This window comes from Sapajus apella, unplaced genomic scaffold (genome assembly GCF_009761245.1).
Source record: "Sapajus apella isolate SASKATOON/1434 unplaced genomic scaffold, GSC_monkey_1.0 scaffold19, whole genome shotgun sequence".
NCBI lineage: Eukaryota > Metazoa > Chordata > Mammalia > Primates > Cebidae > Sapajus > Sapajus apella.
In genome coordinates this window covers 5,406,691-5,424,761 of record NW_022436959.1, presented here as the reverse complement: position 1 = coordinate 5,424,761, position 18,071 = coordinate 5,406,691, and the positions used below count along the sequence as shown (strand labels likewise).

General features: G+C 40.3%; 1 protein-coding gene across 12 annotated transcripts in view; it reads right to left on the bottom strand.

Annotated features, from left to right (window-relative positions):
- The window catches only part of PDE1C (phosphodiesterase 1C), a 551,218-nt gene that overhangs the window by 308,636 nt on the left and 224,511 nt on the right, over window positions 1–18,071 (bottom strand). For 4 of the 12 annotated variants that reach the window (XM_032286661.1, XM_032286662.1, XM_032286660.1 and 1 more), the window contains one exon: window positions 10,607–10,633. The exons of the other annotated variants lie outside the window; for them this stretch is intronic. In XM_032286661.1, coding sequence (XP_032142552.1) covers window positions 10,607–10,633 — 27 coding nt within the window. The remainder of the gene's footprint in view (window positions 1–10,606; window positions 10,634–18,071) is intronic. 12 annotated transcript variants of the gene reach the window in all.

The following is an 18,071-nucleotide window of genomic DNA, read 5'->3' as shown; positions in this document are numbered from 1 at the left end:
GCTGTTAAGTACAAAAATAGACGATTTTGAAAAAAAGAACCTGGTGGTGGAGGTGAGGATTTTTCCCTTTCAATCACATTACTTAAATATAGCTTGTTGTTTTTTTGTTAAGTCTTCATTAAACTTTCCAGAGAGCTTCAACTTTTAGGTTAAGACCAAATACAAAAATTTTCAAACATAAAATTTCTGAGGAGAAAAGAACAATTGGCAGAGCAGGGAAATGAACTACCAAAGGCAGATCTTTTTGACGCTTTGACTTTATTCGGCTTTCAGCTGCTTCATTTGGGGAACAACAAAAAAGAGGGGCACCACAGCTGTAAAAATCTATAAAGCCAGGCCAGGCACAGTAGCTCACACCTGTAATCCCAGCACTTTGAGAAGCCCAGGTGGGCGGACCACTTGAGGTCAGGAGTTTGAGACCAGCCTGGACAACATGGTGAAACACCATCTCTATTAAAAATACAAAAATTAGCTGGGCATGGTGGCATGCATCTGTAATGCCAGCTACTTGGGAACCTGAGGCAGGAGAATCACTTGAACCTGGGAGGCAGAGGTTGCAGTGAGCCAAGATCATGCCACTGCATTCCAGCCTGGGTGACGGAGCAAGACTCAATCCAAAAAAAAACAAACAAACGAAACTATAAAGCCAAAGGGATAGAAAGAATTCAAGAAGCTTTCAGTATCTGAAAGGTCTGTCTTTAAACCCTGGCCCTACCATTTGTCTGCTTTGTGACCTAGGTCAAGTTCTTTTCCATGAGTTCCTCTTCTATAAAACAGGGTCATTGTGAAGATCAAATAAGAAAATGCATGTAAAGCATCTGGCACACAGTAGAGACACAATAGATTTCAGTCAGTAGGGGGCCTTTGGACATGCCTATGTGTTTGCCAAAGTTTGTGCTTTCGCAATACTTTTAATGTCCCATGATTGCTTCTTATCAATTAGGTGAATTTAGAAGTATTGTAAACCAAGGGTAATCTGGCTAAGAACCAAAGGACAATCAGTATGGGGCACAGACCATGTTACCTGCCCAGTGATCTCTGTGCTAACTGGTAATTTTGTTCTTTTAGGGTGATTCGGTTAAAGAGCACAGAGTGCCTGGCCTCACTGCAGACGCTGTTCAGTGACCTGGGCTTCCTCCTGGAAGGACCTCAGTAACTGGAATTAGAGAATATTGTTTTTGAGCCAAAGACCATATTCATTCTCAGATTCAGTCTCATTTCTTTACAGACAAGGACACTAAGACCAGAGAGGAGCAATTCGGCACAGCTAAATAAGTGACAGAACCCAAAAGTGATTCTTAATCTCACCTCTATACCAATGGTTCTCAACTAGAGGTGATTTTGACATCCAGGGGACATTTTTGGTTGCCACAACTAGGGGAAGATGGGATGTTATTGGCATATAGTTGGCAGAGGCCAGGGATACTGCCAAATATCCTTTAATGCACAGGACAGCCCCTACAGCAAAAACATCAATAGTGCCATGGTTAAGAAACACTGATCTATTCCATTGGATCAGTATCTCCAGGAAGCCCGAAATCTGCCTTTTAAGCTGCTGCTGCTGGAAGTTGAACTTGGCCCCAGCATGGAGACTTCACCAATGACTGACTCAACCCAGTCAGTTGTGCCTCTTAGTATTGAGAGCCACTGGGACTGGGAAGGATTTAGAGATTTGCCTCCTCGGGTAACTTAAAGTCTGGACATAGCTTTTGAAGCACTTTCATATGCCTGGGCATAAGTGCTATTGACAATCCTGAAAATGCACTTAGGTCTTAATTAGGCAATCTAAGAAACTTATTCTCAAAACCATTTTGGCAAAACACTATGGAACAGCCAAATGATGCACAACCACATAGTTATCAAATATTCAGAATGATGCACCCTGAGCAACATCTGATACCATGCTAAGCACCTCCGGGATTAATGGCTTGAGTAGAGGGAACACAGAGATTGAGGCATTGATTAGAGCTAAAATACTCTCCGTGTTTCCACCCAAAGCTTGAGTTCCATATTGCAGGGACTAAAAAAGAAAAGAAAGGCAGAGTCAATGATTCAAGCAATTATGCACTTACTGGTTCTTGCCATGCATGCCATCTGTCTTGCTGACCTCATCGGCCTCTACACTGGCCAATGTGAGGGTCAAAAGTCTGCATGTGGGAATATGCAGTGAACTGCAAAGCCATTTGGAAGTACGAGTCACGACTCACAATCTGAGCATAGTTACCCACCCTTCCACCTGGTAACTATGACGTTAGTTCTGACCTATGATAGAAATATACAAATGATCCAAATCTGATGTATTCATAAATTCAATGTACATTTAATAAACACCTGTCATGCCCAATGCTTTGGGGAGCATATTCCTCACTTACAAAAAATCAGTGATGCCACAAGGAATGGCACACACCCAACTAACTCTTATACATGGAATAAGAGAAGCAGGAACTTTTTTTAGGTGGAATTACCTAAGAAGGTTACATTGAAGGGGATGGTCTTTGAATTGGATCTTGGAGAAAAGACGGCATTTCAACAGATAAAAATGAGAACACTTAACGTGCTAGAAAGAATATAAAAGAAGAAAGGATCATTTTTTAAAAAAACATCAGGCAAATACGACAGTAAGGAATTCAATTTCACTGGAATTTAGGGTGAATGGAAGGAGGTAACAGACAAAGCAGCAAAGTTGAGGTGGAAGCAAGTGTAGGGAGCTTAAAATCCAAGACAAGAAGACAAGCATTTAATGGTCAACACGAAGCCAATGGAGATTTGTTGATATTTTTCAAACAGAGGGCACAATCAGAGGAGCTGTGGAGAAAGTAATGAGACATAGGTATACAGCATGGAGAAGATGAAGAAGCCAGAGCAAAGAAAGAGATTAAGGAGGCTACTCAATACTCTAAGAGACAGGTGATGAGGCTGGACCAAGATCATGGGAGGAAAAGTAACATGAAAGAAAAGCACACAATCTGTTAGAGACCTGCTGCTCATTGGCAGAGAGGAAGAATAAAAAGCTAAAGTTGAAGAAACAACAACAGAAGATCATACAAAGGGGCTCAGAAGTTTTGATCCTGGACAAATGGAAGAATGGGAGTAATTATCAGACATAAGGAAGATAAAAGAGAAAAGACAAATAAATTGTGCCTAGATGATCCTCTTGACTCAGAAAACGACAATTCAATGCCAAGGTCACTCCTGCTACTGGTTTCTAGATACACCACCGAGACACGGTACCTGAGCTATTATGCTTACTACATCCCAGCACCCTCTCATCCCATGCGTAGTTCCCATGCTAAAGCCTCTAAAAAGTCTTTCTGGGCCTAGATCCCTACATCTGTACCCCCACCTCCAGTCTCCTGCTGATACATTAGCAGGGGTAAGTGAATGATGGAGTAAATGAGTGATGGCTGCCTGTACTCTGAACTCAGATCAAAACTATGTAGTCCCTTCATCACTCCCCGTCCCCACCCCCAGCCAGGTTTTACCTGAAATTGTGTGTTTGTTGGCCCTTTCTCACTTTAATTGCCCTCGAACTTACCCTTGCAGGTTAAGTTTCAGCATCCATCTGTGATTGGGGCTCTAACTAGACCACTGTGGCTGCTATCAAATCGCCCTGATTCAGGGTGGCAATCTTGGAATGTAAACTGGACAAATTATCATGCCTGATGGACTTGCGCTTAACACTTTGAGACCTTATTAGTCATCACAAAATACAGGAAAATGTTTTTAAAGGGATTTATATCTTGGAAGATCCTCTGGTCCCTCATGTTACCACTTAGGTTCTGAAAATCAATACTACTAAGTAAGTAGCAGAATGCAGGATTGGTTGTGTGTTAAGAATGCCAAAATATATGATTTGATTTATCCCATGTCACCTCTATTAATTTCCCCAAGTTATTTGGTTACCACTTGTAATTGCAAAGGTGGACAACAGTCCACCAACTCTATTTCAAAGGTGCTGAAAGAGCTTCAGAATTAACCAGTGGGCCTTAATACATCCTGGGAAGGAAACGGGGCACAGTTCAGCAGAAGATGTAGCACATCCCATCCTAGGATACAACTGCTTAGAAGGCAGCCTCCCACAGGGTGATAAACACTCACCTTCCCACCCCTCACACACGGCAATCTATTATTACCAGCAAAGGTGGCAGTTGTTGACGACTTATTAGGTATGCTGATTCATCAAGACCGAACACGGGCAGGCCTAAGGGAATCATTTGCTGGATTTAATCAATTACTGGGTTCATCAAATGTGATAAATGAGCCACATCAAAATCCAAGTGAAATAACACATGAGACCCTCATGGAAAAAATAACTCCTTGCTTTGTCTTGCAACAGAGAGAGGTCACGCTATTACCTATATGTACAATATCCATATCAATTATTTGCACATGTATGTATCCTGGGTTATCTTCCTCCTAGTGTCCAGAATATTTTTGAGCCATTTGCCTTTTTGGAAAAAAAAAAAAAAAAGAAAGCCTTAAAATTAGCAAAACATACGTTTCTAAAATAACTGAAAACTTGAAGAAAGATTCTGGACTATCCCATTATACTTCAATATGCCCATACTTTCAAACACCATGAATAATAAGCAATACTGTAGGCTCACTTTGTAATCTAGTGACAGACGAGTACATGATAATGTAAGAATCCTCCCAACAGACCTGATTGTTCCAAACAACCTTCAATGCTTGTATCTATTATAGCACTTACTGCATTTTATTATAATTGCTTTGTTCATCTGAATCTCACCTACAAGCCTGTGTACCTATTATCAGAGGCATTTGTAGATATCTTATTATTTCCAATATTTACTGAATCATAAGGCAATATACTTTAATAAGTATTAAACAAACTTTTGTTAAGTTGGAAGATTTTTGTAAAGTACTGTGCATGTGACGATCAATATAATATGAATATCAAAACCATGAGAGACACCTTTGACTAAAGTTAATTACTCACAGAAATGTGTCTAGATTTAGAAAATGAATGAATCAGACACAGTAAGAACGATAACTTCCACCTAAACTATCTAAACAGTGCTATGATTAATAACAAACAAAAACGTTCATGCTAATGAAGTTTTTCACTACCTGGTGTGGCTTTTTAAGTTACAACTTCAACTCCTAAACATTCTGACCAAAGTATTTCCATAAACCAGACACATGAAAATTGGACATGTATCTATAGAAGTCCCTCAGGTTTGTGGACATACCTTTTATTTGTGCCTCTGTTTCTTAAGGGCCATCCCATAAATATTTGATTATTTCTAGGTATTTCTCAAAGGTAGAAACTTCTGCAAGCCAGACCTGATAAGCTGAAGGTGAGGCTGTATTAAAAGAAACTGGATGAGAAATTTATGGGTAAGCAGGTTTACTGTGTAATTCTCTCTAGCCATCAAATTACCATTTTACCACTTCTGCAAATCTCTTGGAATGATTGACCCTCATGAACAAGATTCATTCACAAGGAAAAGGATGGTTCCCCTTAATCATATGGATTTAAAACCCAATCCAATAAGGTTTTCTGTGCAAGGAGAGGCTTACCTCCTACCTATTGATTCCCTTGCTAACCTGTTAAAGAGGGCTTATAACATCACTCTTTCCACTGAAATTCTGGTCTTGAGATTAGTATATTAATCTAGGAGATTAGTATATCCTTAATGCTAAGAGTGAGACTCAGTAGAATCACTATCATACCAAGACATGCCTTGTACTTTATGATATACTTAAAGATGAGTGCCTCAATTGTGCTGTAGTAGGATGACAATCACTTTGAAAGCTGTGGGATTTTTTTTTGTTTAACATGGTTTTGATAGGTAAACAAATACAAAGTGAAATAAAATTAAAGCCAGAAAAAAAAAAGTGTAAAGAAAGGTAGATTATTTTTGTATCCTGGGCTGCCTTCCCCTCGATGTCTAAATCAAAGATTTTTAATATAACATTTATATCATTTAGTTTTCCTTTATTAAGCCACCTGCTTTATTTAACTAATTATTAACTCCAGCCAAATAACTGCAGTTAGAATTAAACTCACCAGTGAAGTCCACAATACTGTGTTTATTCCTAACATGAAAAAGGAATCACAGCTATTCCCAGTCCAAATAAATCATCAAGCAGGCAAGCAAACATTCAAACAGACCAGTACTTGACTGGGGTTGTCAAGATCTATTTAAAACTGTCTACCATTCATCAAATGACAATCCACATACTCCAAATCTACAGGTCCCCAGGGAAGGTCTCAAGTAAGATTATTCTGAAAAGGGTTGAAGGGTTTGCTATATGGACTAAAGAAAGCTGGAAAGTCTTTAATACTTCTTTCCTCAAGAGATTTAGTCTATGGCCCATTCTCCTGAATGGGTGGATTCAGTGATAGCTTCACCAATAAGATACAGCAGAAATGATGCTATGCCCACTTCTGGACTCAGGCCATAATTAAGAGACTAGTAGCTTTCACTTCCTGTCTCTTAGAACACTTGACCTAAGAAACCAGGCAAGTCCAGTTGCCCTGAGACCACCATGTAGTAAGAAGCCCAATCCCCATGGAAGCACCCTGAAGGATAAAAGCCATGTGGGCAGAGAGAAAAAAATAGACAGGAAGAGAACAAGAAACAAAGAGCACCAAGATTCCTAACATGTGAGCAAAGACACTCTGTTGGAAGTGGAGCCTCCATTCCCAGCAGGCCCACTTGACACCAGGTAAAACAGATTCAAACCAGCCAGCCAAGTCCTTCCCGAATCCCTGACCTGCAAAATTGTGAGCAGAATAAAAATTATAAAAGTTATCTTAAGCGTCTCAATTGAGGATGGTTTGTAATTCAATGATGGAGCAGAAGAACATGGTTCTACTTCATATAAATATATATATCTCATTAAAAATAGAAGGGCTCAAACTGATCCTCTATTAATTCACACTTTAAATGACTTCAATAAAGCTTGTTCAACACAATTGGTTTATTTTCCATTACAGTGACAAAATAAAAAATGCAACAGCATTCGTGTCAGATATGCAAAAAACACACTTTCAAAACCAAATTGACATTGTAATTTGAACCTCGACAGGTTTAAGCAGCTCTCTTGTAAAACTTCCTCTCACCTGTCTAAGTATCGTTCCTTAAAATAAAATTGAGGCAACTTTGAAGCACCTCGTACTCCAGGTTAAGTACATGTGAAAATGATAAATTACTTTTTACTACTGAAGACTTCTGTGCCCTCTAATCTGAGTGATTAATTTACATCCTGCTCAGTGGTTCACATGCAATTACTACCGTGAGTCCAACGAACCTGAACAAGACAGAATTGTTTAGCCATCTGTATAAGCTCGCTATATTTAGAAAAGTACAGCAATCTCCAGGAAGCTTTAAAATTTTAGTTCATTTTCCTCTCAATGACTCGTGCACCCTATGCTGCATATCACATTATACTACTCCTTTGGACCCAAGTTTGTTCAACCCACTTTATTTTGTTGTTGTTTTGTTTAGTTTTGTTTTAGGCTTTTAGCAGCCTGATGCCATAATTTTTAGTTTCCGTAGCTAGTGATAAGCAAAGAGGGATAAGGAAGGGGCTTTAGTGGTCCAACCAGAAACAGCAAGAAAGAACTCATGACTGTATTCTCTCCACTGGACACCCCTGGGGGAGACCAAGCAACACAGGAATCTCTGCTGTGAGGTAATGCTCATTAGAAAAGGGGAGACTAAAGCGGTCATCTAAAAATGTCATTGTTGAAACCTACTGGCAGATTTTAATTGCATTAATGATTTTTTTTAATCTGCATGTAATCTGCTTAATTCTATAATACCCAAGTCCAGTACAATGAAAAGTAGACACACGTCTTCTAGATTGAATTGTGGGCTTCAAATGCTTGGTGAGCAAAAGGTCTAAGCAACCTTATTTTCAAACTCTTCTCAATAAAAAGAATAAATATCTAGAACATAACAATGGAGTTATGTTATAAGAAATGTGTCCTTAGGCAATATTGTCATTGTGTGAAAATCATCAAGTGTACTTACACAAACCTAGATGGTACAGCCTACTACATGCCTAGGCTGTATGGTATCGCCTATTGTTCCTAGGTTACAAACCTGTAACCTAGCATAATACTGTACTTAGTACTGCAGGCAACTATAACACAATGATTAGTATGTGGGTATCTAAACATAGAAAGGTAACGCATTGTACTACAATGTTATTGCAGCTACTATGTCACTAAGCAATAGGAATTTTTTAGCACACTTATATTCTTATGGGACCACCACACTCAGGACAAGCCTCCTGACGTACATGAGGTCTACACCCTTAGGTAAACCTAAGATAATATGTTTACTAAAAGTTTATGAAAGCTCTTCCTAAGAAAGCATCCATGAGCAGCTGGACCTTTAGAATCCCAACTTTGATGGAGAGCCATAGCTAAGTTTTACAGAATAAAGATGGAGGTTGGAAGTAGCAAGAGATGATGCTGGAGAAATAAAAGAGGTCATGAGAGACCATCTGTGTCATTATTGTCCAATCAGATTTGTGAAAACAAATTATTGTAAAAATCAGAAAGCAGTATATACAAGATAAAACAATGAATGAACAACATCAGGTGATGAATATGTTAATTTCCTTGGCTGTAGTAACAATTTCAGTATGTGTATGTATATACACATGAAAACATGTCATACACTTTAGATATATATAATTTTTAAAATTTATTTATTTAACTTTAGGTGCATACTATATTTGGCATTTCTCCCCATGTTATCCCTCCGTACCCTCCACTCCCTCCCCATCCCCCGCTGTCTCTCCACTACCCCCTCAACGCCCCCCAGTGGTGATGCTCTTCTCCCTGAGTCCACGTGTTCTCATTGTTCAACACCCACCTATGAGTGAGAACATGTGGTGTTTGGCTTTCTGTTCTTGTGTCAGTTTGCTAAGAATGATGGCTTCCAGGACCTCTTCAAGAAGAACTACAAACCACTGCTCAATGAAATAAAAGAGGACACAAACAGATGGAAAAACATTCCATGTTCACAGTTAGGAAGAATTAATATCATAAAAATGGCCATACTGCCCAAAGTAATCTATAGATTCAATGCTATCCCCATCAAGCTACCCATGACCTTCTCCACAGAATTGGAAAAAACCACTTTAAACTTCATATGGAATCACAAGAGAGCCCACATAGCCAAGGCAATCCTAAGCAAAAAGAACAAAGCTGGAGGCATCACACTGCCAGACTTCAAACTATACTACAAGGCTGCAGTAATCAAAACAGCATGGTACTGGTACCAAAAGAGACATAGACCAATGGAACAGAACAGAGACCCCAGAAGAAACACCACACATCTACAGCCATCTGATCTTTGACAAACCTGGCAAAAACAAGCAATGGGGAAAGGATTCCATGTTTAATAAATGGTGTTGGGAAAACTGGCTAGCCATGTGCAGAAAGCAGAAACCGGACCTCTACCTGTCACCTTACACTAAAATTAATTCTAAATAGATTAAAGATTTAAACATAAAACTTAACACCATAAAAACACTAGAAGAAAATGTAGGCAAAACCATCCAGGACATAGGCATAGGCAAGGACTTCATGACTAAAACACCAAAAGCAATGGCAATAAAAGCCAGGATAGACAAATGGGATCTAATTAAACTCCAGAGCTTCTGTACAGCAAAGGAAACCATCAGTAGAGTGAATAGATATATATAATTTTTAAAAGATAAACCAATGAATAAATTCTACCTGGAAGCACAGGACATTTCCTAAGCTCATTTCATTATTTTATTATTAGAGAACTCACCCACCGTCTCCATAGTCACAATTTGTGTGCATGCACAAATATACATGCTGCTGCTCCAAGTCAGCAAACTACAGCTATCAAAGGGTACTGTAATGGGGAATGAAAATCGCATATGCACTGAAAAATGGGCTTCCCACTGGAACTGGGAGGCCATGAACTGACAAACCGGGTAAGTCATTTTGGAACTGTAAATATAGAAGACTTAAGTCCAACATAGCCACATAGGTCAGAGTCACCTGATCCCTCATGGCTCCTTACACCAAGGAGTCTGCAAAGAACAGCCCAGAGGCAGGTTAGGCACATGAGGGACGATGACAGATGTCATTCTAGTTAAAATTACCCTTTCCACAGTCAAATCAAAAGACTGCCACTGTCCCCAAAAAATTTGTAGCTATGCTTTGAGCTCAACAGCATTTTGTCAGCAAATCAGGCAAAGGAGAGTCTGAGACAAAGGAGAATTCAGACACTAAAAGTGTATTTAAAGACAGCTTTGTGCTCCCCATCCATAATCCTTCAGCCCCTGCCAGCCCAATCACTCTCTGGTCAAGGTTTTAGGAAAATCACTAGACATCACGGCAGTAACAAGCTTTTGAGCCCACAGGTTCCACTCTCATGTGAAGATATCCACCTACTGTGCCTCACTAAATGCCTGCAATCAATTTTTAATTACAGCAGCAGTAGCGATGGGAGATAAAGCAGGCAACATGCTGAGAAAGAACCAAGAGCCTGTTTATTACAGTTCCAGTCCACCATGAGCCAGACTTGAGAAGAGCTGGGCCACAGATGAATCAACCAATTGCAGCTCAGAAAGATGCTCTTACCTCTGGGACGTTTTCTTATATTTCCTCCTGTAGGAAAAGAAGCATAAACACATATCAGAAAAGGGTTGTGGCAGGCAGTGGGTAAGAAAAGGATTACTTCAGTGGGGATGGCCATGCAGGTCAACACTTCCCAGGGAGGTTTCTCTGTGAAGCTTGTGGGTTTCTAAGCTTAGTTAAAAGTTTGGGATTGCTGTGTTATATTGTAGTCAGAAGTACAGAACCTAAGTCTTTACAGCAAAAAATAGCATTCCAAGAGCTCAGTGGCTCAGCTCCCATGTTCTTGCCTTTTCCTTTTGAAGGTACTGTGGCATTTTAGTTGAGGTCAGGCTTTAAAGACCACAAAATCCAGGTTCAAACCTCAATCCTTCCCTTACTAGGTTAACAAGGTTCTTGCAGAGTAAATGAGCACAGGCTTATGAAACATTTATTTTGTCTGGCACATATTAAATGGGTTAAATATTGAATAATTATCAGTTATTTATGTTGTCACTATTTTTACTATTATCCCCAACATCTAGCGCTGAGGTCCTTTTATGGGTATGCCTTTTTAAATGTAAATATGCAATCATGCAGCTAAACTATGAGAACAGACATAAGGTTTTCAGAAAAAGAAGTGAGGAAAGGGACAATGAGAAAGTCTAAAAGCAAACGTTGGGAATACCATTAGGAACTGTCCCTAGGAAGCAAAAGAGACCTAGTTCCAGCCCACCTCTGCTATTTACAGTCATTTAGCCCTGGGCAAATCTTGTGCATCAGGCTTCTTAATCTATCACATGAAGCTAGTAACATCTCCTCTGACCATCTCACCCAGGTCAAAATGGCAGACAAGGGGAAAATGGCCATAAAAATTATGTTGTCCCAAGATCCCAATGTTCTTCATGTGTGTGCCAGTTTTTGTAAACTCTGAAGATCTTTAAAAAAGTTTTAATAGGCTCAGCACTGGAGAGGATTAGAGGAGGGGAAATGCTTAGAAAAGAGCATCCATCACCTTGTGGCATATCCAGGAAGTCCAATGTTTCCCACTTGTCCTTAGTTCCACACCTGCATTTCCATTACAGTCACTGTACCCAGAAAGCAAACCACTTACTCGCTAATGGAGAGCTGTGCACCATATTTTTTTGGTAAACTAAAGAGGTTTCAAATTGAGAATCACTATGACCTGTTAAAGCTCTGTTAAAATGAAAAGGCACAGGGCAGTGTCAGGCATGTAAAGCAGCATGTAACACAGAACCTACAGTGTGGTCTTGACTAGATATGTACTGATATCTATTTATCTGAAAGGAGATACACCGGAATGACAACCATGACTTCAGGGTAGTAGGTTAATAAATCACTCCTTTTACTTTTAGTTTAAAGAATTTTCCAAATTTTCTTTAAAGCGTAAGCATTATAATAGAAAAAAATGTATTAAAATATGGTTATACCTATATAGTCACATATAAAGATATATACAAATAAAGGACTATATAGAGATATGTCCATGTTTCAATTATATCATATATAATAGGGAGGAAGGTTGACTAACAGTGTATTAAGTCTTGGCCTTTCAAGCAAACTACCTATGTTCCAATCTTGGCTCTAGCACTTAGCTTTACAAAGCTGGATTAGTTATTAAGTCCCCCTGAACCTCAGCTTCTTTGTATATAAAGTGGAAAGAATCAGAGCACCTCTCTTGAGACCTTGCTTTGAGAAATAAATAGATAATTCACCTGCATGTCAGCTCCCCAAGGGCAGGTTCTTTATGTGGCTTACCTTATACTCTCCCCAAAAGCTGTGATGCATGTGCACTGATCACTCACTGTCTCTAACCTGGAACCTGTCACCAGTGACAGCTCACACTTTCCAGGCAGCAGCTAAGGGCAGGGGCTTCACCTTCAGGCACAGGGCACAGTGAGCTGTGGGTGTGACCTGTACCCTTGGACTCATTAGCACGGTAGTCTAATAAACTAATCTAAGGCATACCTGGCAAGATGAAAAAATAACCCATTGACAGTATACAGGGACCAAAGGCAAGGGGATAGTTGGAATGGCAGAAAAATGCCTGTGGCTTTTATTCAGAAACCCAATTAATCCTATCAGCAGACAGTATCTTCAGAGGTCAGAAGACAATAGGCCTTGCTGTTGGTTTCCACAGAATTCTCCCAGCATTTGCCAAAGAAATATACAAAGGCATGGCTGGGAGTTCTGAAAGAATCAAAGATAAACAAAAATAAGAAAAGCTTCATTTTCAGCACCTACTAACAATAAGCATTTAATATACATTGCTAATCCTCATAACTCTGCAAGATCCCCTCTCTGAAAGAATGCAAATTCTAAAAAGGAAGTTAAGACATGTACCTAAAGTGTTGTTTTAACAACAAATACAAGGGATGGCTCAAGAAAGCTTTGTGAAAAAGGTAGTCTTGATTGGCAGGTGAAATATCAGCAGGGAGAAATATGGAAGTATACAGCAAGCAGGAGCAGAAGGCATGCCTCGTAGCCTCAAATGAGCCCATCAAAGAGGGACTGTAGAGTGAGGCAGCAGGACACAAGACTGGTAAGTGCTAAGGACAGAATTAAGCGGGAAAAGTAATAAAATTTATATTTTAGAAAAAGATGATATCCAGGGGGAGGGTCACCTCTTATGGGACCCTCTTGTGGGAGGTTTCAGCTTCCATAGCACGCTGAAACCTCTCTGACACCATTCTCCATGGCATTGCATTGTCTCATGTCTGTGATTTTGTGGAAAGATACAACAGGGCTCTGGAGTGTGACAGACCTGGCTCAAAACCCAACTTCAACCTCACTAGCTGTGAGACCTCAGGCAAGCTCTGTGCTAAATCAAGCTTTCATTTCCGCATCTATAAAATGGCTGGAATGATCTCAGATGAGATAATGTATTAAATTTGTCATGTAGTGTGCTGCCACATAAGAGGCATTATAAGATTTTTAGGCCCCTTGGTCCCTAGTTTTGAGCTTCTTGAGGTGAGAGGTCTGTCATATGGATCTCCATATCTATCCCAAAGGAACAAATATCTACTGGTTAAATAAATGAACTATTTGCAACTGCCATCCATACACATCAAAAGATGGATTGTGCATCTGGTAGACCCAAAGAAAGAAAGACCAGAAGCCTGACTTTCTGTCCAACTCACCTTCCTGACACTCCCCACCTTCACAGATATAGTCCTAGCTTCAGATATTGCAAAGTTTTGCCCTCCCATCTCCTCCCATTTAGACATAGTCCTAAAATCAATCCAAATGGTGTCATCTTACAATGGAGTTTGGAGGTCAGCTCTTAAAGCAGAAGAGAAAATGCAACTCACAGAAATTACTCAAGATCCAACTCTCAGATTATTTTGAATGGGCAAGATTGGTGAGGCCTGACTGAGCCTTACTCATTCCTCAGCTCTCAACTGAAACATCACTTCCAAAGACCTTTGAGGGCCTCCCACACCAGGTAACACTCCTTCTGTGTGTCCCATGGTAGCTGGAACTTACCTGCAACATTGCACTTATGACTACTCATGGTCATGGTCTGCTATGCTTATGGCAGGAATGATGGCTTATCTGACATCTGTGAGCATTTCTTCCTTGCCTAACACATAGTGCTTGGTAAATGGCAACTGCTCAATGTGTTGTTGAATTCATGAATGCATTTACCCAAAAATTGATAAAAAATGCTTTCTTGTTATTCTTTTTCCTTCTATTAAGCAATGATTTATAATGAGCAGTGAGGACATCCATCACAGCTGTGGTTTCCTACACACAGGAGGAAAGCAATGAGAAGGCTGGGGAGCTCACAATTGTTGAGCACCTCCTCTATTTCTTTCCTATTACACAAGTTAAGTCACTTAGAAGTCCTACAAACCCTGAGAGTTTCTACCCACTTTCCACTTGACAGAAGTTGAGTCTCAGAGAGGTTAAGTAACTTGCCTAAGCATACAGAACCTTAAAGTGGCTGAGACAGACAGCATTCTGAAGCCTTCAAAGAAAATTAAGGAATTTATACAAAGAAGGCAAAAGATTCCACCAAGAAATTTTGACACTAGACAAAAACAAAACAAAATTAATAACAATAAAACATACTGGGTTCTGTCCACCCAAATGCAGGAAATGAGCTGGAAAAAAACCCAGTTTATTCTTGACCTTCTATTTTTAAGAAATTCAACAGAATTCCTGACTCACATTCTGAAAGACAAAGGAAATGTTTTTTGTGGTTTTTTTTTGTTTTTGTTTTTGTTTTGTTTTGTTTTTGAGAGGGAGTCTCACTCTGTCACCCAGGCTGTAGTGCAGTGGCACGATCTCGGCTCACAGCAACCTGGAAGCAATTCTCCTGCCTCGGCCTCCTAAGTAGCTGGGATTACAGGTGCCCGCCACCATGTCTGGCTTATTTTTTGCATTTTTAGTAGACACAGGATTTCACCATGTTGGCCAGGCTGGTCTTGAATGCCTGACCTCAAGTGATCCACCTGCCTCAGCCTCTCAAAGTGCTGAGATTACAGGCATGAGCCACCATGCCCAGCCTGTTTTTAAAATTTAAATTTATAATATTTTGAAAATTGCAACAACACAGTATGAATCTCAAGATTTCGTGTAGCTAGGCTGAGCTGATGTAGAAAGTGAAGAATGACAAGAAGCTGTTGTGTTTTGGGACCTGGCAAAGTTGGCAGGGTGGGAGATGGAGAGGCCAGCTTCATGCTGGGAGAGAAGGCAGGGCATCTTCACAAGGCCAGGCTGAGGACACAACCTCAAAGGTCTAGAGTGGCACTTTGCAAAGTCTGTTCCCTGGAATGGGCTCTACCGTTCTCTCTCTCTCTCTCTCTCTCTCTCTCTCTCTCTCTCTCACACACACACACACACACACACACACAGGCTTTATCTGTTTGTTGTTTCTGTTTTTCTAAGGAAGGCATTACAGCATACTGCTTAACATTACTTGCCTGAGCTTAAATCCCTTGTCCAACTTACTGTGTCCAACAGGCTGCATGACCTTTAGCAACTTATATTATTTCTCCAACCACCAGTTTCCTCATCTGTAAGATCTGGGTAACAGCAGTGCCTGCTTCACAGGGTGATGTGAGAGTTAAATGCAATGATGAATGCAGGGCGTTTAGCATAGTGCTGGGCATACTGGAAACGCTAAAGAAAGAGTCAGCTACTGTACTAAAAACAGTAGTATTGCATAAAAATGGTATTATCAAATGCCCATCGACGATAGACTGGATAGGGAAAATGTGGCACATATACACCATGGAATATTATGCAGCCATCAAAAACGATGAGTTTGGGTCCTTTGTAGGGACATGGATGAACCTGGAAACCATCATTCTCAGCAAACTGACAGAAGAGCAGAAGATCAAACACCGCATGTTCTCACTCATAGGCAGGTGTTGAACAATGAGAACACATGGACACAGGGAGGGGAGCACTACACACTGGGGTCTGTTGGGGGGAAATAGGGGAGGGAGGGTGGGGGGTGGGAAGCTGGGGAGAGATAGCAAGGGGAGAAATGCCAGATGCAGGTGATGGGGAGGAAGGCAGCAAATCACACTGCCACGTGTGTTCCTATGCAACAATTTTGCATGTTCTTCACATGTACCCCAAACGTAAAATGCAATAAAATAAATAAATGGGGGGAAAAAATAATAAAAAACAAAAAAATAAATAAAAAATAAATAAAATAAATAAATGGTATTATAATTCAGTAGGTTTTCAAATCTTACTTGATAAAAAATATTTCACTGATTATAAAAGTCACAAAAAAAGGTTGAAGATTGCTTTTCCAGAATGGAAAAATTGAATACTCCCAATTCTCCTTATATTGGAACACTTGAACCACAAAAAAAGCAGGTGCTAATCTCAGTTCTGCTTAGAGGAGGATGAGCTGAAACACAGCCAGCTTTTCCCATGCCTAAGGGGCCCTGCACCTGCCTGTACACCCTGGCACCCACCCCAGCAATGTCCCACTTAACCTAGCAGAGCCACACACTCCCCTCAAATGTCACGGCTGAGCCATTGCCCAGAAAGCAGGGGGAAAAAAAAGAAAGTAAAACTGGGTACTTATGAACTGGATATTATAATAATCCTTAGAAATATCTAAAATTATCTTTCAAAAAAAAGTCCTTATATCAATAACTCCCTAAAAACTGAGCCCAGTGACTTGCTTACACAGCATCATTAAGCATTCTCAGAATTTGTAACTCAATGCAGAGATCTCACCTGCTAAGACTAGAATTATTGATTAACTCATACTTATTTAGCTCTTAAGCAAATTAAAAGACCACTGGTCTTCACGGAAAATCAATGTCTATTTACATCCAGAATGTTTCAATGGAACTGCGGATTAACCAAGAAGTATCAAACGTTGTGTACATGCATGTGTGTGCATGCACATGTGCTGAACAGGGGAAGCGAGCCCAAAAACCCCCACTCAAAAGCTTCCGTCTATTTATAGCCAGCTGGTCACATCCTGACAGGCAGATTCAGAGACAGGAGCATCATCAAAGGGCAAAGAGCACAGGCCTCCAGTATTTAAATAGGTTCCCCAAAGTTCTCCTCGGCAGTGTCATAAAGCAGAAGCTTCTAGGCTCTGAGCTTTATTTTCCATCTCCCGCTCTTGGTCAGGGGGATAAAGAATGAAACTAAGCAAGCGTAAGGGGCGATTCTGCCCACAGGGGCAGAGTAAAGACAAGCAGGGAAACAGTGAGGTGGGGGCAAGGATGCTTTTAAGGGTCTTTATTTACTTTTTGATGGCTAGGAGTACACAGAGTACTGGGCACACCTGCAGTCAAATGTAAGTATCAAGTACTCCAAAGTCAAACAGATGATTTGGAAATTGTTTCTAATAGCCTGGGTAAGTGAGAGTCGATTAAACATTGATGCTAAATTATGAAGTGCCTGGCAGTCTTTCACTTTTTTAAAGTGAGTATCTTTGAGCAAGAGCCATATGGGTGCTGCAATAATGAGGTTTATAAATAGGCTTAATATTCTAACAAGCTGGCTTTGAAAAACCAAAACTTGTGCTGTTTCTAAGTTGACAGATACCTCCCAGTCGGGCACAAGATTTCCTGGTATGGGAAGTTGGATACGCAACCACTGCATACACACAATATGAATTCCAGCTCTGCCTTCGGTGTTCTCCACGGTTTCTGGGTAACAATGACTCACTCTTCTCCAAGTCCTATCCTGTCTCCATTCTTTTCTCCAGAGACCACTACCACTGCTGACCCACAGACCACTTTGGAAAGCTCAGCTATCAGCCCTCAGTTCCCTCAAGGGACAGGAGGCTGAAAGACAGGCTCAGAGAAAAACAAAATGCATAGCAAGGCTCATACAGTTAACTACAGGTTCTCAGAGTACAGATCACATGTATTTCACTCATGGGAAAGTGGACTGAGATAAAATGCTACAAATAACCATGAAATGAGTGAGGATCTGAACAGTCATCTGATCCTCTGGTTTTGTTTATCATTGGCATGCAGGG